General features: G+C 37.6%; 1 protein-coding gene across 1 annotated transcript in view; it reads right to left on the reverse strand.

Annotated features, from left to right (window-relative positions):
• Positions 1 to 24278, reverse strand: part of LOC114067796 (partitioning defective 3 homolog) — a gene marked incomplete at its 3' end in the record, with an annotated part of 210313 nt that overhangs the window by 54787 nt on the left and 131248 nt on the right. The window contains exon 4 of the mRNA XM_027903476.1: positions 13975 to 14153. Coding sequence (XP_027759277.1) covers positions 13975 to 14153 — 179 coding nt within the window. The remainder of the gene's footprint in view (positions 1 to 13974; positions 14154 to 24278) is intronic.

Genomic DNA, 24278 nt, shown 5'->3' on the forward strand with positions numbered 1-24278 from the left:
CATATTTTGCAACATTACCACTTTTCGGAATCTCAAAAGTCTCTAAAATAATAAACAAACACCAGTGCACATTTTCAGCTAAAAACTATTATTTTCTTTATTTATAGCACATCAGATTTTTGGCCCTTTCTTACATCAGTACATTCCATCAGCATGAGTATTTCCGTTCCTTATTTGCCATACTGATATTTCTTTGCCCTGGCACAATACTAGTCCAATATTCTAGATGCAGCCTCATTTCCCTTACAATTGTCCTTCACAACTACATTAAATGTATGACAGGCTTTGCTAGGAAATTCAGGTCTCAGTATAATTGTGAAACACAGCACTTTACAAAAGCTTCCTGCGCAAGAGCAGTCTTTTCCCACACATATCAAACTTAAACTTTCTTAACTGATGACATCTTTTCTTGAAATAGTTTGTAGTATAAGTCTTTCACTTCAAGACATTAAAGCTTAAATTCAATCAGTACAAAATAACCTTGTAAAAATATGCTTGCACAAGTAACCCACCTAACAAATAACCACCATAAATTAGTTTACCCTGCCACGAATGAGGTAAAAACTTTGTGTTTTTCAGCAACTACAAACAATCCAGTTTTCCACTGTTGGTTAACCACACAGCAAAACGAGAAACCTACTCATCGTCTTGCTTCGAAAGGGACAGTGGAAGTCAACTTTGTACAACTGTCCCTCAGCAAAGCCATAAAAGCCAGGGAATGCTGTGTACATATTGATTTTTTTCCTGTTGCTTCTTTAACCAGTTCTTTTCTTCAGGTAACAGCAGTGTCACAATTCCTGTAAGCCAAAACAACAATTTCTCTTGTTCAAAGTGGTGGGTAGGTATAACAACAAAATCAAAGTCTGACAAAGAAATAACAGAAAAATCATTTCATGCACAAAACCACCCATACAGTTGGAGCACATGTTATTGTCATCTAACAATAACTATCTGACAGACCATCACCTCCTCTGAACAAACAAAAATTTCTTCCTATGTAACGATGTTTTCTGTATTTCTGTACTTTATAGACAATTCCATTTTTTTATTGATTCACGTTTCCAATGTTCAACAGAAACTTTTTTGAAAGACATTTTTATTTTTAAAGCACAGAGATCTCTCTCCACACAGCATCTATTACCCATGCACAGGAGTGTTTTGCAAGAGCAAGAGAGAAGGAACAAAGTTCATCTAGGGTTGCGTTGCTCTTCAATCATTCAATCAGCAGGTCTGCAAATCATGCCGGACAGTCTTATTGCACAGGGCTTATACTGAAACTTCGTGTTGTAAAAAGTCTCAAGTGTCACAGTACACAGAGCAAGTGAAATTATCTAAGCTAAGAGAGCCTCTGTTTGGTGCATCTACACTAATGACAAGAATTCTGCAAAGAGTTTACTCCTTACATTATCTGTGCTCACCAGAAGGGTATACTCATCCCACCTACCGAAATATTTCTGCTTGTAGTCCACTTCAGTAGAAGGTTGCCTTTCTCCTGCTAAGACCTATACCAGCTCATTTTACACAATCAAGTCACTCGGCAATTTTTCTGACAGCAGAAATAAATGCTGGAATGGTAGAGGGATGTGGTTTCTGTAACTTCTTCTTTTCTCAGCACTGTTCAGAGGCTCAAAATAGTGCTATTATCAGATTGAAATAAAATACCAGTGCTGCAATCACACATACAGAGTCATGTTGGTGTTGACCAAACAATGAAACATTAGAAGATCAACCAGCCACAGACAAGTCCTCCAGTCCTTTCTTTGTCACTGCTTTTTGGCAAGCACCTACCCCTGTACCCCATGGGTCAGAGCACTGGGACAAGCATCAAGCTAGACCAGGAGCAGAGAGAGAGCAGCATTTTCAACACTGCCACATACAGTCCTTCTCACAGACAGCTGCACAGCAAAGCCTGGCTACCTGTAATCCCGTCTATGCCGGGGTTTCCATTACTGCTACTGCCAGATCTAATTCAAAGATAGCATTGGTGATCAACTAGAGAGGTGGAGGCAAAAACTAACGCTGCAGCTCAGACATCAGGATTTACTGAACCAGCTGCAGTGCTGCCTGTTATTTTATATACATATATATATATATATATCTGCTTGTGATTTTTTTTTCTTAAATAAAAAAATGTTAACCTAGAAAGCTTTACTTGTCTTCAGCATGATCTAGCATTAACACACGTGCTCTCAACATCCAGCTGGAAAAGATGTGTGTCACTCTTAGCTGCAATACCATTAAAAAAAAAAAAAAAAAAAGATTTCATGGTACAGAAGCCATCAGGGTCACACAGGGAATTCTCATTTCTTCTGGAGCTGCAGCTGTAAGCCCTCCTGGGACCAGGGCTGACACACATCATCAGTTACAATTAAATGCTCTAATTTTTATTTTTTTTTAAAAATTTCTTTCCCAAACATCTTTGGGGACCACAGGCCATGTCAGCTTCATCACATTTGAAATGGAAATTAATCAATATAATACTAAAACTGCCAAGTCATAATATCACCACTACACTTAAAAGTAGCGTTTTGCAGTAATTGTAATAAGAACACGTAATCCAACACTTTGAGATTTAGTTCAGCGTGGTGTCCCTGCTGGGGGGTTGGGTGAAAGGGGACAGGAAAAATGAAGCAATTTTGCTATACTTTTAATTTCAGATAATTTGCAATATATAACAAGATCCTCATCAAAGACTCTACAGCTTGTAGATAAAATGATGCAATAGCATGATCTGTGTACTTCAATTACTAGCTGCCAGTGCATAAGCTCACTTGTGATTTTAACCCACAGTTGTCCCCCTACAGAGTCACAGCACCACGAATCCAACCGGAACGTCCTCCACACGGTACAGTGACAGTTCCACATCTGCCATCTCATTTGCTACTAGGTCATTTTCCAAATAGTGAAGAAGATGGGTTTTCCCTTTGTTTTGACCTCCTGAATTGCTAAGGCAAAGTGCAGCAAATTTTCATGTGCTTTTTTTTAAAAAACAAACAAACAAACAAAAACAAAACAAAAACCCCCCACAACCTAGATAGCATTATAAGAGGTGTAAAATAAATTGAAGACCCCTTCAAAGTAATCCTATAAAAGAAGTTTAAACCAAGTTTTCACTTTCATTATTTCTACAGAAAACAGCCCATGCCTCATTTAGATCTTCACTAAGAGACCATTTTGGACTCTGACCTCTTTTTGCTATGCAGTCTTTTCTTATAAACTGTACACTTCAGGAAAGGCTCATAATTTGCTTGGCTTTAGTTCCTTGCCATGTCCTCAGATGGACATAGGATTTGTTGAGAGGCGAGACGTCGTTTAGTCTTTTGAGACTATATTTTTACTCGAGAAGCTTTGGGCAAATTCATGCCTACAAGTGCATTTGTTGTTGAATCAGTCACTATAAAGGCTGCTCTTTTTTTTTATGCTCCACTATATCCATGTTAGAACCTGAACAGTTTGGTGTCACTCTCAGATACGAATCTAAAAGCTGCAATTACCAAAACAGTCACACAGTTTATGTAAATAACTCTCTGATGAAAACATCTGTTTATAAATGCAGCAATACATACATATATCCATTTTCCATCCTGTCTAAAGGTATAGCAATCAGTTTTTTGTTTGGTTGCGGTTTTGTGGCCGCTTTTTAACTGGGTATTAGACAAATAAATGTGGTATAAAACAAACAAACAAAAAAAACCAAACAAAAAGCAAAAATAAAGAGAACTACAAAAATAATGTCTATTTTACAGGGCAAATACATTAATTAACCCAACAGATGCATTGCAGGAACAGAAACTCCATTTAAAAAACCCAACTACTTACATAGATGTCAGATTTGGAACTATTCTCTCTATTCATCAGCATCTTTTAACAATTTCTACCAAACGTCAACAGTTTTATCTCGAAACTAATTGTACCAGTCACTCCTTCTAATTATCCATACAGGTTAAGAAACCGACATTACTGCTTCAGGGAGTTTCCTTTTCCTCCCAGTAGACTCAGTTTATTTCATCATTTCACAATTTAATTTCCAAGCTTGCTCCTTTTTTGATGTATACTGAAGAGCTGATGACCCCAGAAGTTACAACAATCCAGACAAAGAACAGCCATTGAGCACATAGAAGGGACCAGTTACATCCACCCAGTATCAGGAACCTTTGATCTTAGGCCATTCTCTGAGGAGCAAAGTAAAAGAGGACTACCATATTAAAGAATTGTCACAGCTTCATGCCTCCTATCAGCTCAGACACGGAACACTGGTCATTTCCAGCAACTGGTAAAAACAGATTTGCAGAAGATACAAATCTAAGAGCCTAATAAAGAACTCGCATGCACTATTTACGATGAAAATAGATGAGAAGAATGACCACTCTACAGTCATTCTGATATTTTCAGAAAGACTTGTCTTCAGAAATGACCCTCTGTATAGGTCCATGAATGGAATTAATGTATTATGCATGGACAATAGCTCATTAGGTGCCAAGAAGGAAAAAAGCTATTGAAAAGCCAGTGTTCTGCTTAAGTTCTATCACCTTACACTCGGAAATTTCCAGAGTTGTCCAATTCCAATTTATATATTCCATGTTATCCTTTGACTGACAAGCAAAGCATGACCTTAAAAACAGAGCAATAATGAACAGAGAGCTTTCTGTGCATGTACTGTTATGTAAATATTTAGTATCAAAGAATATGGGCTAAATTAAGAGTAAACCAAAAAACATGGGACTGCCTATTATGTTGATCTCTCTTGTTTACAACACAGAAATCAAAAATGTCATGATCTCTACACGTACACATGCAAAGCCAGAAGTTTCCAAGCAGTAAACACTGATATTTCTCAGATATAAAAACAGAAAAGAAGCTGCTTCTTCCATTCACTCTTTACTTATTAATCTCACAATAAAACCTCACAAGAGATAATGCAAAACAACCAAAATAACATACAGCAGTTTATATTTAGTAATTATAATTCAGAAGCTGGATTTTATATCTGTAAGCTTAACTAAAAGACAGAGCTTTCCATGGTCTCATTTTAAAGCAAAATAAATTAACTGGTTAACTTGAGATGAAGCTACAGTTCTAATTCCTCTACACATTAGACTTAGCAATAATTTTCCTCTTCTACTATTTTTCATTCAAGTGAAATATTCTCTTATGCTGTGTCACTTTAAAGGCATCTAAAAAGTTTTAATGTATGCCTACCTATATACAGTATATACCCTATATGAGTATCTGTTTAATTGTGATAATGTAATTATGCACAGTCCTGCCATTTTCATGAGAGATTTGCTTTTGTACACAAATGTATACATTTTACATCAATTTGGATTTAGATAAAATATAATTTTTAAAGTTGTTTGTTCATTTTAAGTGTCGACATTCCTTCATTTGATTCCTTGGAAGAGCCACAAAATTAAACTGTAAGAAGAGAAAAAAAGCTGATAATGAATTAATTTAAAAGTGTGCTCTGAAGATAGGATTTAACAAATAGAATGTCAATATTAAATATATTTGAGTAGCTAAGAGAAACAGGAAAAAAGAGGGTACAAGAAATCTCACAAGGACTTTATATCTGGATCTGGAAATAAAGAATATCTTATATACCACCAGCAGTATCCTTTTAAGTGTCAGGTAGATACTTGCAGGTGGCCACACCTCTAAAATGTTGCAACTGCCTGTTTGTACATTTAAAAATTTGCATCTGTGATTCTGAAATAAGGAAAGGAGGCTGGGATATGAGTAACCATTCTTTCTTCTCTGAGTAACCAAACTCTTTCTCCCCTCTTTCTTCAGTACATTGACGATCACTGACTGAGAAGTGCAGGTATTTAAGGTCAGAAGCATGAAGGCAATGCCCCAAACCCACAGCAAGCAGCAGTGCCTTCTCACACATCCAGCCCATCCTCCTACCCACCGCCCACCCTCACCCAAACCACCCACCCTTCTCCAGATGGAACAACATGGACAGGGGTCTCTGCAAGGCTCCCAGCAAAGCATCCACCACCTCATCCAGCTTGCCAGTTCATTTCAGACTTTGGTCAGAATTCCTCCTGCAGTCTGTGGGGAAAGCCCAAAGGGGTACCAGACAGGTGGCTTGTAGCAGTGTGTTTCTCTTTTATCTGAGTTTACTGCAGCATTGACACCTTTGGTTCCTTGCAGTCTAAGCCAACTTTCTCACACAGAACAGCTTCCCATCTAACTCCCTCTTATGGTTTTAATTTTTATCCACTTATCTTTTACTTCATGTGCTCAGCAAGCAATGCTCTTAAGCTGAACATCTGTGTACAGGAGCTGAAGAGCTCGTTTATAAAGAGATAATAAAACTGGGTGGTAGCAAACAATGATCATCCCCTTTCTGTCAAGGCTGTAAAACAAAACCAGGCTCAGTGACCTGCTAAGTGTTTCAGCCTCAAAGTTAGTCATAACAGAATTAAGCCCAGAAGGTGACTAGGCATCCCTAGTTTGAAATCCTGTTTATACTGGAGCTGATTTTCCCCTCTAACTAAAGCTTACCATCATCTCCCCAGCCATATTTGTCCTTTACACTGATTAGTTCCATATATGAGTGAATTTTATTCTGAGACTGCTTGTCTTTCTTGTCTGCTTATATGATTAGTATTCATTGCAAGATGAGATAAGTTAAATTAAAAATGCAACAAATATAGCAAAAAAAGCTGAAATTTTCACTGTTTAAAACATGCAGGTTCATGTCAGAACACTGTTGGGAAGCACAGCCTTCAACCTGAATTGTACACTGAAGTTCTTTTTCTTGCTAGCTACACATTCAGCCAACATCCAAACACGCTTTGCACCAATACATAACCTTGATAATCAGAAAACAAATATCTGAATCTGCCAAAAGTCTTGAATCACGTGTATATGGTTGCATGGTTGTAGGTACAACTAAATAGATGAAAGCAGGTCGAAACCCAGATCCAACTGTTGCCAAGGAAAATATATGTTCTTCTAAACTTAAAAAAATATCGCTAAACCTGAACATCCTACTTTTTTTTTTTTTTTTTTTACAACTTATTCAATCTTTTATCAGTCTACTCTTTCAGGCAAAGAGTTTTTCACCCTCAAATCCAGGAAGAGCAGTAAAACCATAAAAAATTAAAAGCAATAGGGATTTAAGATTTAAACATGGGAATTTACAAAGTACACATTCACTTAGCTGAATGGCAGAGAAACAATCTTCAGTTATCTTATACCATGTACTTGAGAGCTTTTTGTTTTCAGTATAGCTTTCATTGTCTCTCCAAGAGATGCTGTACACCACATTTACTGAAGTGAAAAGACAAACAACCTGTGCACATTCCACCACTCCTTTATCAAGAGTAAGAGACTCGCTCATCGAGGCCCTCCTTGGCATTCCCAGCTCGTGATGCAGCACCATGTCCCCTCACATATGGACCAGACATTGCTCACCCAGACACTGCTCACCCATCACAGAGAGAGAGACATGGGCTAGCACAGCACTGGGACTATAAATACACACTCTTCCTATGTGATGAAGAACAAAGACTGAGAATGTTCAACAGACTTGCTCAGCCTCAGAGCAGAAATGGAAAAAATCTCACCAGTTCTCAGACCTTACACAAATAACCTGTCTCTTTGGGGGGACAGAGAGGAAATCTGACAGATGGGCATCCACAAATGGATGATGGAGCAAAAAGAGGTGAAACAATAAAGGAGATGGAGAAAATCACACCTTCACTTTGAATTTGTTGTTTTTATTGTTGTTTCTCCATGCTTAACACATCTGGTCATGACTGACTTTTGGATGCAAACAGTTGAATCCTGTCCATATACACAGACTTCAGCAAACAGAACAGCACATATCAAGTGATGCACATTGCTGTTACCTCTGTGCACTAGGCAAGGATTTTTCACTTTGTGTCTCTCATTCCCAACTTGTTGGTGATGATAAGAAATACTGTATTTGTTTTTGCAATTTGAAAGGCAGGAATTTTGATTTCTTTCCTAGAGGTTTTATTTTTATTGCATTAAAGTATCACTAGCTACTCTGCTAAAGAAATCAGACAACTCTTCATGGTATTTAGTGAAAGCACCAGAGGCAATGGGCACTTAAAGAAATACAAGTTACTTTATCAAAACATAAGAAAAAAACTCTTTTACTCTAAGAGTGAATGAACACTGGAAGAGGTTGCTCAAAAGGTGGTGCAGGCTCCATCCTTGGAGATATCTATACTCAAAACCCGACTGGACACAGACCTGAGTAACCTGATCTCGCTGGCCCTGTTTTGACCAGAAAGGTTGGACTAGACAGTCTCCAGAGGTACCTTCCAACCTCAGCTGTTCTGTGATTCTGTGAAAGTCATGAATTTTACACGCTACCCAGGACAAAAATAGCACATACTATGTTTATTTTATATTTCACTCTCTTTGGGTATGATTCCTCTAAATTATTTCATCATCACATGACACGCTGGCAGCAACAAGTAACTATCACAAAGAAAGAAAAATGATGCATATAACTTTTGTTTTCTTGAATTTCCATTATTCTCTCTCCTATAACAACATTTTCTACATTAAAACGCTCTATTTCATCATCAGAGGATAACACACTCTTCATTTTCCATCGTCTCAGTCTGTGTGAAATCACATCTGGAATGACAAAAATCACGACTATCTTACTGAAAAGACAAAATCCCTGCTCAAATAAACCTAGATGAAGAAATATTTGTGGCAATTGAATTTTTCAGAACTTCTGTTTCAAACATTGCATTTTTATTTCAAAAGCAGAAAGCTGTATTCATCATGTGGGGACTTAAAACCTATCGTGACAAAGATGCCAGGCTCTTTGCAGATTTCCTGTACTTCTCCTTAGCAGATTCTGTTGAATTACAGCACCTTTCCAACACTGTTCACCTGGTACACAGCACCTCCCTTCTGCAGGAGTACAAAGAGTGCCAGGAGTACCAGAGAACAAAGTTCCCAAGAAGCATCAGCAACACTTATGTCTTTCATTCCCAGAATGATGCCCAGTCTATTAGTCCACAGTCTTCCCTAGTCAATTTAAAAGATTTACACTCTGCAATTCAGACTCCCTGACTATAAAATGACACTAACACAAAAAGTTCAAACACAGGGCTCTTCAATCCTTTGAATTATACTTAAAATCTATTAAAATACCATGTCTTTGGTGACAGTGACAAAGCAAACTTCACTAAGCTGTGTTTAAAAAGACTCAAAGCTAAACGAAACTCATTTTCACTTTAAATCTGATTTTGACACTGACATACCATTATTGTTGAAGCTTTGCAAAAAATGCATTCATGATTTTCCCTATCTCGACATATTTCATTAGGGAAATACTTTTTTTATTCTGTTTACAAAGAGGATTAGAAAGCATTGCATCTTTCACATAAATATAAAACCCTGCAACCCAACAATCTGAAAATTTGTACTACTCATTCTCAGCCCATGGGAACAGCAAAAATACCTGGAACAGGAGATGTAGAAAACATAATGTTTTACAGATAAGATATTTGACAGTAGATGAGACTTAGATCACTCACATAAAGTTTCAAATTCTTTCTCTGCAATTTACAGAGCTCAGAAAGATTAGGTTTCAAAGTAGGAAGAAAGCATATCCTAAAAATAATTATTATTCCTAGAAGACACCATAATTTTCCACCTAGAAATACACATATGGACAAACCCATTCAACAACAAATAAGCAAAAAATCTGGCTTCTGACTAAATGGCAAAGACAAAAAGCAAAGGAAAAAAGCAATTACAAAACAATGTGCCAAGTACACTCCGTTATATGTTTGCTGTTGCTGATCCACCCCACAGAGCATGATGTGTGCCATTTGCTTGGCTCCAGGTGGGTGAACTCAAGAGCGAGAGGCACATGCACAAACATTTTACTCTCTCCTGAGCTGTCCTTCTTAACATTCAATTTCACTTCTTTCTGCTGTACCAACGTTGTTATCTCTGATGGAACAATATATTAAACAAAAGCAGAAAAGTCACAGTAGGAAGGTTTTCCTAAGCTGGTTAGCCATGCTGTATCTCTGCATTAAGCAAGGCAGGTTAACTAGATAAGTCTTGCACCTTCCAGAGAAGCATGATCAAAGCAGGTAACTAATTTGAAATTATAAGCCATTCCTCACCACAAATGGAGATGCAAATTTAAGAAACCACACTGAAAATATCTGGGATAATTAATTCACTGTCATTATAAGATGCAACATATCTAGTTGTTGCATTTACATTCTTCCAATACCATGACACAAACATCTAAGGGAAAAGAAACATGATTTTCATTAATGCAGCTCATATCTATTAAGGGTAACTAGTTAAGCCAATAGGCTTTGGTACTGAATTATTAAGAATGTGATTCAAAATAACAGTTATTCAGAAAACAACAATATCAAAAAAGATTTCACTGCAATGGAAGAAAGCACACATGATATGCTTCAGCTGTGTACAATCTGTTCACCTGTACAGTTCAACACAATTCAAAACAAAATCCCAGCTTGCAAATCAGGTATTACTCCAGGCCTCTGAGAAGAGACTTCTACTAAGAGATTTCTTCTTATTTCATTAAAATGGCTCAAGGAAGCAAGAGACAGGATTAAGTCAAGTCATGAGTCACTAGGTAATACAGATATGCCTCACATGTCCACAAAAAATATTTGAAAATTATTTTAATATTCAGTTACAAAAAAATCTCCAAGAAGTGAATTTACCTACTAAAGCTGAAGATAATCATAAGCCAATTTTGTGAATACTTTCACAGGTGAGAAGACCTAATCATTTGGTTGAAATCACTCATGGCAAGGATGAGGTCAGGAATTACTTAGCTGAGTACAGTTACCAACACTACAATAACTTGTAAATAATCAATAATTCTGCAAATAAATAAGTACTTTGGGACAGAAAGCACCTGGTTTTCAGTTGCTCTTCCAGGTGAACAACACAGAAACTAGAAATTAAGCAAGATTCCAATTCAGAGTGTATTATGATATCTTGATAATAAATGTTTCTTCACAATAAGATTATCTAATATATGGATGAGAGTGCACATCCAGGAAATCCTTTAGGCAAGGATTTCATATCAAAACATTCTACTTATTGCAGCAGAAATGCATCTCAATTAACACACATCCAAATCTTCACAGGACCAACTCAGGCCCCTCCAGAGCAAACTGTGTCTCTCTCTGCTCATTCCCTTCTTTCCCTAGGGACAAAGCAGATCCTACTGTCTCCATCTATCCTAGGAACTACAGGCAGCACTACAGTTTCTTCAGTAGGATCCTTCAAACAGCCCGTATTTTCCCTCTTCCCCTTTTCCCTTTCTGTTGCCCAGAACTACTGGCATATGTCCTGGCTCCTCACAGACTTCGGTGCATGGCAGCACTCCCACCCCTTCATTTCATCTCAGCTTGGGTATCTGCCCATTTTCCTGCCATTCCAAATTCTTCATACCCAAAATGAAACAAACACCAACAAGAAGTCTTCTCTCGCTTGTCCCCAAGAAATAAATCCCCTCTGCCAGGTACATGCAGTTTCCCCTCTGCTAATTCCTCCAAAAATTGGACAGGGTTTCTACCTGTCAATTACTTCTCCTTAGAGGTGACGGACTGAAAGTAATGCCACTTCTTAAGAGTCAGTAGGTGGATGAAGCTTTTGGCAACTCTCCCAGAAACCCGTTTCTTGTTTCTGCAAGATACTGCTGGGGCAAAGTTGCTAATCTACAACTGTGCTGCAAATCTTAGCCCAAGAACATATGTTCTTGTGCTGTCAAGAGAGAGAACTGCAGTGAAAACATTACATAGTGCCAACCGCCCACAAAAGATATATGGGTGCTCAAGCCCAATGCACTGAGCAGAAAATTAAGATTGTTCTCATTGCTTTTCTCAAAATGTCTGTCATCTATAATCAATGAAACAGTCTGGAACAAAGCACAGCCATCTCTTTGTTATACGAGTAGCTGAAGAAAACAACCTAAGAAAAATAGTGAGGATTTTCTATAGTTCAAATAACACAAATATATTTGTAAAAACTCAGTGTTAGTACTTTGGTAAGTGATTGGTGACAGGAACTTCAAAAATACGCCTTTTAAAATAATAATAGAAATGAAATTGTTGCTTATATTGGGAAAAGAAAGCAGAATTCTTAATATCCATTCCTAAGAGAAATAGGATTGACTATAAAATCTTAACTCACATGAAGCAATTAAGACACTGAAAATAGAAAAAAACAGTCTAACGCAAATGAACTCAAGATTAATTCATAACACACATTGTACAGCAATTACTATTTAATTCCAGATGTTTACTGCATCTTACCTATATTCAAAAGATCAATATAAAGAGTATGCAAAAAAGGTAAACCAAATTATCAGTATCTATTGTGCTAACTAATATAACTTAAATTTTTTCCAATCTTCTTGATTTAAGGTTCTCTGGTGCCTTGCTTTCCATCCCTGCATGAGATCACATGCATTCCTTTCCAGTTTGGTCACTGTACTCCAGTAGACATGAAATATTTTCACAAAAATCAAGAGTAAGTACATGCTGAACAACTAATGATGCAAGAAAACTAGTGTGAAAGGTGAGCTGCTGTTCAGTTTTCTCCAATTTCTGCTAACTTCAGACACTCAGAAAAATCTGATCATGCTATGTATGGCCCTTCATATCTATGCTTGTGAAGTAATGAAATGTCATCTCACTATGATTTCAGAAAAATTAACTGAAAATGTTAATACTTAAAATGGATTAGATAATAATTTTTCTTCTCTGAATCAGAATAGATTAAAAGACATTATTTCAAAACAACATACACTTCTGTGCCACACCAGTACAAGTGACAGAAAATATACCATTACCTGCAATCCTGCTCCAGCATAATCCTAACAATACCACGTTAAACTGATACCTTTGCATGAATGGGGACCTCAATGCCTGTGAGCACTGAGCTTTTATAGATGTTTTTGAAATGACCAAAAGCCCACCAAAAATAGCTCAGTTCATTAGTGGCATATAATGACTTCTTTATTTGGGTGAGGGAGTCCCAGCTGCTGAGTCTTAGTTTGCATTTATACTACAGAGAAATAATAAAAATGAAGTGAAAAAAATAAAAGCTAAAATAAGCTGTGTATTTGCCAAGATGACTTTGTGCTATGTAGTCAGAATGGCAACTATAAGTGTAATAACCCTTTTAATTTACTCATTTCTATTAGAAAATATTTTTTTTTCCTTTTGAGTTTGTCTGCAAGTTATCATCACAATTATGGGCAATGTTGGGAATCTGTACAAAAAGGCATATTCCTTCCAATTTATTTTTTTTAATAATGCACTGAGAAGAGAGTTTCCTGCTGACTTCTCTAGTGAGTAATGCAATTCATATAAAGATACTGAAATCATATTGAAAAAAAATGATCAAAAAATACTCACTCTACATTTCACTGTTTTGGTTTTAAGAATGTTATTGCAATGAGAAATCACTTGCAATTTGTGTTTTGTATTACTGACTAGAGCCTTGGAAAGTAAAAACTAGCAAAGCTGTGTTAGAAAGACAAACCAGACCAGCTGTGGACATTCAGATTATTTACTGACATTAGGACTTCTACAGAGATCAGTAAAAATCATTATAGACAAGGCCTATTAACTTTAAAAAAAAAAAAGAAAACAAACAAAAAAACCCCACCCAAATGCATGACAGCATTTAGGCCCTGCTTTGCAGAGTAATGAGTAATCTGAGCTTCAACTACAGGTAACAGCAAAAAATCAAGTTTTTAGAATCCCTGCTGTGTGGATCACAAAGAGTATCTGAAGAGCAGGACACACGTGTGACTCAAACACTTCTCTGCTGATGATAGGATTTGGAAGACAAGGTCAGAAAACACAAGTTTAAACAAGGAGCAGGGGAGAGAGGCGGGAAGCAATTCAGGATTCGTGCACATTTTTCATTTATTTCATAAAGAAGGAGAAAGAAATATACCTTTCTTTCATGCGCACTGGGCACGCCAGGGGTGTTCTGCTTGAGGAATCCTGCTGTTGTGGACCACCTTGTAGGGTTTTTCCGTGAAGGTTCTTCTGAAGAAAAATTTGTGTCACTTACAGAGGTTGAGAGGCCAATCAGTGCAGGGTCACTACTGCGTCGGACATGAAGAGGCATATCTGAAGAATAAAACAGACAGTAAATAAACACTGACTAGATTTAAAATGTTTTTGACAAAGGAAAAATATTTTTTCAAGCTCTGGATGGGTGGTTTTGACCAAATGTGGTTTCACAGAGTAAGGAGTTATTGACCTCAGCATAGCTCCTCAAGGACAAGGTCTGTTTCCTCAAAACCACAGCCTTGCTGCTTGGCCACACAAGGAGAAAATGAAGGGAAAATCAAACTCTGAACCCAGCACAGCTTGGTGGCTTTCTGAGTGCGAACACGGCATCGCTCCTGTCTGCTGGTTGTTGTTTAAAATAAAAAAGAGTAAGTAGCCAAAGCCTGGTGACAAAATGAGGGGTAGACTAGGACGATGTGCCCCCCACGCCGTCATCGAGGCTGCAGCCTGGGCAGTGCTCACACAGCACGCCGTCAAGAAGCTGCCGGCCAGCAAAAGGTGGCCTCCTCACCCTCTAAAATATACTCTCAATTTCTTTCTCAAAACTTATGGAAGAGACTGTTTTCTATTCTGCATTCTTCCTTTGCCTCTTCCTGACAGCTGAAACAAGATCAGTGCTGATTTACCCTGATTCCCTTAGCCTTCCAGCTGGCATGAGTGACAGAAGAAAAATATTTCATTAGTAATAAATGATGCAGCAGGCAGGTAGACTGATTGGAAAGAGATAAGGTTTTCTTAATATACGCAGAGGTCACATCCATTCTGGAAACTTTGATAGCACATTAAAGGTAGTTTTTCTTGAAATACAACTTAATTTTTTTCAATTTCATTTATTATCCTACAACGAATATCCACACATCTATCCTCTCCTTGCCCAAACAGAAGTTTCATTGCCTGAATTTGTGACCTCTTAGTACTCTTCCACTCAGCATCAGAACAGAGGGGCTGTGATTTATCAGTTTTATTTCTCTTTATTGCTGCACTGGGAACCTTGAATGCAAAGTGGAAAAGAAAAAGGTGAAAACGATGGAACGTAAGTAGCAGAGACAGTGGAAAAGTCACACTGGACAACAGCTGAGAATAAAAACCAGGACTATGTTTTAATGCTAGCATGAAACAGTTCCCAAGGAAAATGAAGGTGCACGACTCACAACACCAGCAGGAAAACACAGTGATCGGAGTTGTTTGTTAAATGAGTGGACAATCGACAATATCTTTATGTGAAGGTCACATATAATACTAATAATCATTTTATTTTTCACGGTATTATAAAACACTGAGAAATGCAGTAGGTCATGCCACACAATGAAAACGTGTAAGGTTTTTTTAAAATTTGCTAGGACTCCTGATGTTGAGAGATGCACAAGTGTACACAACCAAACACCAAAACACTCTATTTTATGTTCATTACGGCAAACAATAACAAAGAATTCATGTGGGTTTTTTTCCCCACAACTGTTGTACTATTTCTCTTTCCTTTCAATTTCTTCTTTTCATTTTCATAACAGAGCTAATTTACAGGAAATAAAATGCTTTCTCTTATGAATATGTATACACATATTTATACACATACATACTCTATACACATATATGTGTAAAACAGAACAAGAATTAACTACAATAATATTTCATGAAATATCACTAATTATGCAGGAAAGTATTAATGGTCTCAGTTAAGTCTACTTGGAATTTGATTGCTCAGTATATACTCATAAACTCTTATAGAGAGTTTTTCTTTGATTGCCTTGTCTTCAACTACTTCAAGTTTCATGAAGCAGGTGAAGGTAAAGCATCTCCTCTCCCCCTCCACAGCAAACAGACTGACAGTGCACTATATCAAATCACAAGAGATCTCTGAACAAAGGTGGCTCAGCTGCAGCCCCAGCCAGTGCTTCACCATACAGGATGAAACGACCCCTTCAGAGCACTGCCTGTGCTCCTGGTGCAGCCCTGAACATTCACTCTCGTTTATTAGATCAGCCTGAGCCAGAAAGTGGCTCTGTAGTATGTAGTGCCTCTTAAGAAAAATACTAATCTATATTTGTTCCAAGCAGCACCCTATGCATATTATCCTGTTTGCCTTAGCTACCCACCCTACAACAGAGAACTACAATTTTCAAACATGAGTTCATTTGCTCCTTATGCTTGTACATCTATATATAAGCACGGTGATAGCAAAATGTTCTTGTATTTTTACACTTCTTCTCCAAATTGCCTGACAAAACAAAAGTTCAGTTGGGTGAACTTCTGTAAGAAGAGAAGCCAAACTGCCAACAAAGAAAGAAAGGATGAAACTGGAACTCAAGCCAGCATTTCTGGAGAGGAACAAGCCCTTATCAGTGCCTTGGCTTTCACTTTGTAGTGAAAACCCAACAATCTGCCCAATGCTAAGTAGTAGTGACTTTTCAAAATACAGGTAGTCAATTATGCAGCAGAATTCACAAATATTAATATGCTCCAGAGAAAACATTAATATGAGAGCTTCTCTACAATATTTACTCACAGATGAGCCACCTTTAATATGATCAGTTTCATTTTAGTAACATTAGTTATTGAGATATTTTCAGACATTTATTGAACACTTCTCTAAATCCTTAAAAAAAAAAGGTGATCTGTCAATATAAAGGTGCAATATGGCTTATTCTAATCTCTTCTTATGAAAATGGTTCAATACACAAGGAAAAGTAACTTGCAATGTGCAAATTTCACAATAAATTATGAAAGACAATAATTTGGGTGTGTCAGATCAATGTATTTCCCAGTTAAACTAGAAATTTTAACATGGCAGTATTTTTTTATTACTGGAATGGGACAAGCACTATGGAGCTAGATCTAATGCATGCTGCTTGGCAATGGCCACTACTGCTCCAGGTTTAATCCAAGAATTAAATCCTGTTCACACTATATTAACCATAACCTGTAAATAAAATCTCCTACATTCCTCTCTTCAATTCTGTTCTGAGAGACCATTCTAACTTGATTTTGATATTCTCCATTAAAACGACAACATAAAAGAATATATTGAACAGATTTTTTTTTAAAAAAAGCAATATATTGTTGGTTACAAACTTCTGTTTTACTTGAATTTATAGATTTGAAGAGGATATACTTTGAAATATTAAAAGGAAAATCAAAAGAAAGGAACTTAATAATTAAACCACAAGATGAAGTACGCATGGGACCGATGCAATGTCACTGATTCCAGGATGATGGCTGATACCGTTTGAAGTCTGTGGTTTCTTTGAAGAGTGGATAAAACAGCAATGAACTCTAATCACAGGGCTTCAAATTCTCTGTGGCACTAATGCACTGTAAATATTGATTTGCTTCTGCAGCTAAGGTGCCTTTTAAATAAGCACTTGAAACGGTAAATCTAATAATGAATTACAGGAAGTTTTAAAAGTCTAAGAAATACGGAAAAATTAAATTAAAAATCATGAAAGTTACCACTAACTCAGTTCTTGAGTCACATTCAAGGACTTGAAGTATTCAACCACAAGTCAACTTCAGAAAGAATTATATGTGACAGAGAATCCCATTAAGTTATGTATGTAGCCAGAGTTCTGCTAGAAAACGGTTATTTGTGGGATATATCCAAGCTGTATAACAAAATGCTCACATTCATAATCATGAAATTCTGACTGGAAGTCTCATTTTATTAAAAGCAAGAGCAGTTTCACTATAAATTATAAAAACAGCCAATACACATTTTATAACCATCTTTAAATGTTAAGAATACAAAGTTGTACCTTCCCTTCCTGCCAGCAATTCCATTTTTATTTTAAAAGGGTCGTCACCTTCTCTGATTTTCAAATACGCTCATGAGTAAAAGCATTTGAGGATCTGGCAAATTTCATCCATAAAGCTAAATATGTCGTCCTGCGTGCAGGCATTCAGCACAATGGATGGTGGTCTCCCAGAACAGAGCTAATATAGACCTTCCCATACCAATTTCCTCTTGGATATCAGCTTAGAGGGCACAACTAGAAAAATATGTACTTATATTTATATAGCATAGTCAAGATAATTTTACTCTGAAGATTTCTACTGATGTTTCATCTCCTCAGTGCCACTGCAGCTTGCACAATCTGGCACACAGTGGATTTAAGGCATAGAAATGAAAAAATTATCTCACAGTCATTTCTGGCCACCTTGCACAGACCAACAGGCCCACAACTGATGAGTAGACCAGGACAGGACGTTTTTTTCTCTCCACACTCTAGAGATGACTCTGGGAAAATGATGATGCAGTAAAACCAAAAAACCCTATGGGAAAGAGTAGTTTTTAACAAAAGAGCTGCTCAGGTTAGACAGAGTTCCTGAAAGTGAGCCCACAGATATGTATCTACATCAGGGTGTGCTGTATACACAGGACACACATAGATCCTACCCAAGCATCAAGAAAGCAGTCTGGGGATGGGAGACAGAAACTGAAGAGTTTTACTGCCTCTATTGCCAATCCAGCTCATCATTCCCCTCAAATCTCCACCTAGAACCCAAGAGAAAGGATGAATCAGGGGCCATCCAGGGGCTGAGGAAAGCAGAACTGCTTCTTTCAGCTTGAAGTACTTGAAACTGCAAGTTAAGGTTTTGTCTATATTAAACTGCAATATCTGTAAAAAAATATTTAGATTAGGCTTGAGTTTCACACTCCAGCACAGCTCCCAGAGATCTGGTTCCAATTTCAGTAGGTTCAGTTCAGTTCCTTGTTCTACTCAGTTGGACACACCAAGAGCCAAACATCCCTTGTGACCTTCAAAAGCTCAAATCCCCTAATCAGTTCAACTTTCATATTCAGAAACCTCTAGAGACAAACTGATGGTAACTTCCAAAGACCACTGAGGCTGCTGTAAACCAGACTATGGACAGAAGAAAAACAGCTGGAGACAAAAACCAGCTGACTGTGAACTTATCTACAAACTGCATTAAATCCTAGCAGCAGCTAACATAAACCAGCACTTCTCTACAAGATTAACAAAGCAGTGCAAATCAAATGTAGGCATCTTGAATTAGAAAAGAAGAAAATATTAAGAACTTAAGCAGTTCCAAGAGGTGAAGAACTTCCCCTGGGACAACGGAACCATCTGTCCTGCAGAAGCAAACTTGGGCATGCTGCACAGAGAAGGCAGCTGGGAGGGACACAAAACAGGAGCACTGCAAAGCTACTGCCAGTTGCAGATCTTTTCAGAAACATACTTTTGGATGTGACAGCAAAGGAAGGGAATACATGTGTATATATACATATAGACATATATATTTATTTATAAATATACACCCTCCCCAACAATTTCTCCATGGCCCAGAGCAGTATATTTCTCTCGCCTAGAATCCATTCCACTTTTAAGTAATTATTATTTAATAAAATATTTTGCAGCACCTCAGAATGTCAAAATCCTCAGAATTTGTTTATGTATTTGTATTATTTCCCCCAAGTTTATCCTCCTGTCATTAGTTGCCTCCCATTCCCTTACAAAACTATCTTTTCCTTTCATTTGTCTCAGACAATATCTCAATTCTCCCCTAAAAGATGCTACACAGCATGTAACTTCACCTTTGCCTCTCTTAATTCTCTATTGCTGTTCATTTTTGTAAACATTATTCTAGTCTTAACTTGTTCAGAAGGCACCCAGAATAGTGTATGTCTCTTATGAAATGCCCTCAGTGCTGTTTGAATCCTCCCTGTCCATTTTTTAACTTTGACACTAATACATAACCAACAATAACCACACTTTGGTATTTTATTGTCATGGTATCAACCCAGAACATTCACAGAAGTCCTAAAACTTTTTTTATAGTCTCACTTCAGCATCTTTGTCTTGGTAATAAAAGTATTTGTTCAGTTTAGATCACTATTCTTAAACATTAGCTTCTATTTATTCAGGCTGAATCAAACTGCAGTCAGTGTGTGTGTACAACATCTCTACTGGGCTATATATCTTCTCCTCATTTGTTTTATTCTATTTTCCCAGTCTATCAACATCTGAAAACTTAATCAACAAACTATTTATAGTACTGCTTCTCCCAGATTTAAAGATGTTAAATAAGACCAAAGCTGACAGGAATCCTCATGACACCCCACAGGACAACAACCTCTAGACTAAGATTGCCTTCAATTTTTAAGATTTCTATGCTGATTTTTAAACCATATTGAAGTGTTTGTGGTCACATTAACTTAGAATTTTCAAGACATTTAAATATCTATCAAATGCTTCAATATTTGCAAGTATTACATGAATTATACAGTATTCACCTGCAAATGCCAGGTATCTCATGTTCATGGTTCTCCCTTTCAGAATTACAAGAAAGCTTAAGATGACATAGTTTAGATAATTAGCATTTCTCTACCTCAAAATATGTTTATGCTTAAAAACATCAAATCATACAATTAATTTCTCTATGTTCAGAACTCTTAGTTAACTAACGCGATTGCCATTGCTCTTAGAGAGAAAATAAATCATTGTTAGCTTCACACAATTCCAAATATTTATAACTACTTCACGTACAAACCCAACTGTTTTCAGTTATTCTTCTAGCTATTCATCGCCAAACAACAGCTTATGCACTTCCTCGCAGACATATTTTCCATGTTACCAAATATTGTTCTCTGCCTTCTTATTTCTTTAGCTTTAAAATGGCACATTTCTAAGCACTTGCACATTAAATCATGACGAGTCACAATTAGCCTGTTTTCCTCCTACCACTGCCCCACGCCGCTGGGGCTCTGCAAGGCAGCCACACCAGGAGTGGGGCAGAGGTTGCTCCACAGCACTAAAAATGCACAGGATGGTCTAGCAGATGGTAGATGAATGCAGCAGGTTGTGTCCTTAAACATGACATAAAGGTAGAGAAAATACACCTGACTGTGTAAAACACACATACAGAAGCCCACTGCATGCTAGCACACCTTTAAAAAACTCAGGGCATTGTATTAGCATGTGTATGATCAAAAGTGACTCACAGAACTGTAAGACCATCTCTGGAAGAATGGACAACAGAGAAAAGAACGCAAGCAGGTGACAAAAAAAAGTCTTGTTACAAAGCAAAATAAAGTCCTTACCTTTTTAGTATAATTTTCAGTTTCTTTTAATAGAATCTAAGTTTTCCATTTTTCCAGCCATGACTGCTCAATGACTTGAAATTCAGAAACAAGAAAACAACCTGCCACAGTTATATTTTAATAATGAGGTAATGTTAAATCCTTATCTTGAAAGGCCTTTAAAGTAACAATCTTCCTTCTCTTTCTCTAATATTCTTTCTTCTTCCTTTTGAATACTAAGATCCAAGAAGAAAATTATGATTTCACCTTGAAACTCAATTTACTTAGACACTGACTTTTAAAGCTAATTAGAGAAAGAGCTTTAAAACTGAAATTAAAATTTAATTACCTACACCCTCTCTGTCTCTTTACTCTGGGTTTTTTTCTAAAATGCAAATATCTTTGCATGCCAAAAGAAAAGACAAAAATGTCAGATTTTACAAATGTTCTACTCATCTCTGTCAAAAAACCTGTGTTTCAGAATATTTTAACGAGCTACAGTCTCAGGTTTTTGGGTACAATCTTCAAGGACTTCCTTAAAACATGCTAGATTACCTCTTTACCTATTTTCACGCTACTGCTACAAAGGTAGTCCTCCAGATGTTAAAAATCTTTGCAAAAATTTGCGTCTTACTTCTTCAAACAGTTGCACAACAGTAGAAACATCATCAACTTTGCTGCTGCTGAAGTTTTTCTGCTTTCATCAAAGATCATGCCTTGCTAATAAGACTATGATTGATATTTAGTTATATTATGATAAAGACACCGTAGTTCATATCTTCATTTGTTTTGTAGTGCAGGCAAGAGTTTACAGTGATGGGAGCAAATTCCTCACTGCTTTGAGTTCATAAAGCTTCACCACTCTGAGACAAAGGAAGGAAGTTGGCAGATATTTTTCTTACCACAACTTTGAAAAATCCCCTAAAACTTAATGGTAAAATTAGTAAACGTAATGCAGTGCTGTGAATACTGTATATTTTCTTATGGTCTAAATGCTTTGCGTAGGTTCAGAAAGGCTTTCTTAGAGGAAGGCGTTTGAAACTTTTTCCTGGACAGAAAGGAAGAAATATAGATGCAACAATAAGATCTAGATTGTAATTTGAAGAGCTCTGCTGGGAAGAACCAGGAATGATATAACGTGTATAATACACGTTATGGTTCTTTCATCAGTGAGTTTCAGTCAGACAAAACCTGCTGGGTTTGCCAATGTCCTGATGCCTTTCTGGTCCCCAGACCATCACTGTGCTTTTATGTGAGGAGAAAAAGGGATGGGGAGAAGTGCCACTACCCTGCAGTACCAGATATTAGAGGTTCAGAACTACTTGTCAGTCTATATCAATTTCTGACTTACCAAAGAATAAGCTCTCTTTCAACATTCCTTGCCAACACAGCCTGGTACGTCATTACATCACCTCATACCTGAGGTGGGAATTCCAGTTTGGATCATATGCAGACACCAAAGAGTTAGACATGCTAATTGCAATTCAGCAGGAATATGTGTAATTATCAAGAGATTTGTTGTTACACAAGTCCTTGCAAAGCTGTTCCTGGAATCTCTCTCCTTCCCTACTCTCCATGAAAACCTAATCACTCATCCACTGGCTCATGAATTACAGCACAAAGTGACTTCTCAGAATGGTGAAGGCCTGCACTGGTCAGAGGGTTGCAGAGCCTCCAGGCTGCCCATCAGCATCACCTCTGTGGTGACTATCTAGTGAAGGAAACCTTACTACCAGCCATTCCCTGGGCAAACAGCAAGGAAATGAACACCTGCAGCACTTCTACTGGGGTTTGGAATGGGAAAAAAGCACCCAAACTTCTGGATTTGTAAGACATCATGATAGAACCATCACTAAATAGCCCACCATGTACACAGGTTATGGTGAATAATGGGTGGCAGTAGGGATTGCTCTGGTGCCTTAACTATGTGAACAATGAACAAGTTGTGTATGATGGTAGTTTACCTCCTTTATCTTTGAAACAGTGAGGGAATAGGTATTTCCTTGCCAGCCATCAGATGAACTCTCCATCTTTGAAGGTGTTTGGCTGTTAATCTGTTATGTCTCCATGTTTCTGTGGAGAAGCTCCTCCCCATTGAGAGGGCACTGGTCAAACCTCCTTTCAGGCTGGGGTGAGCATGGCTGGCTCCACTGCAGAGAAATTCAGGAATCATCAAAACCTTTACTGAGATATAAAAACAATCACTCATATCCAGTTCACAGGCCACTGTCAAGCTGGAGAAAGCAACAATCTTGGAATATCAATGCCTGGAGGTGGATCTGAACCCGCGCTACCCAAAATCCAGATAGTGATGTTACAGAAATTACTTAGACAGATTTTTAACTGAAGCATAGTAGTTATGACAACCAAGGAAACTTGATCACAATCATTTAAAGGGTTGGGGGCTTTTTGGTCAGAAATTATATGTGCATGCACTCTCATAGTTACATGTACAAAACATAAAGAAAATAAAACGTGGAAAGGAATAGCCTCTATGCACGCTACAAAGTCCCAACACAGTAAAAAAAAATTACAACTAACATCTATAATAAGATAGAGTGAACATAGTCCTGAACAACTATTAAAAATTATTAACAGCTTCTGCAATTTCAATGGCACTTGCTCTTGTTTCCATGACAGAAACATTTACTAGGATTATTAGTGGCATATTGGTACATTCACGAAACATGCTCTCATTAGTGTTACCAAGTCTCAGTGAGTTAAAAGTTCCACTGAACTGCTATCAGGTGCTGATGATCAAGAAGAGAGAGATCTCAAGCAAAACTAGGAAAAGGCCATGTCATGCCACCCCATGTGCTCAGATAGACAATATTTAGCAGAAGGCTCTTCTGCACGCAGGGACTAACACAGCTCAAAGGCAAAGCATAGAGCATACAGATCTGTCATTCAGCTGCAAGTATCAAGCTGAATTCCCAAAGACAAACCAAGCATTTGCGTGTTTAAATAATGAGATGAAATGCCACCAACCCTCCTCATCCACAGGGAATGCACGGCAGCAGAGCTGCCATGCCCAGGACACGGGAGGGCAGATAGTGCGGCTCTCTGCTGTGCCTGACCTTTCGCTGGGGGTAGGTTGGAGAACGGTCTGGGAAGCTGCAAAGTTTGGGGACTACACAAACCTAATG

Source organism: Empidonax traillii, unplaced genomic scaffold (assembly GCF_003031625.1).
Source record: "Empidonax traillii isolate 1590-97213 ecotype Southwest subspecies unplaced genomic scaffold, ASM303162v1 scaffold967:size223382, whole genome shotgun sequence".
Classification (NCBI taxonomy): domain Eukaryota; kingdom Metazoa; phylum Chordata; class Aves; order Passeriformes; family Tyrannidae; genus Empidonax; species Empidonax traillii.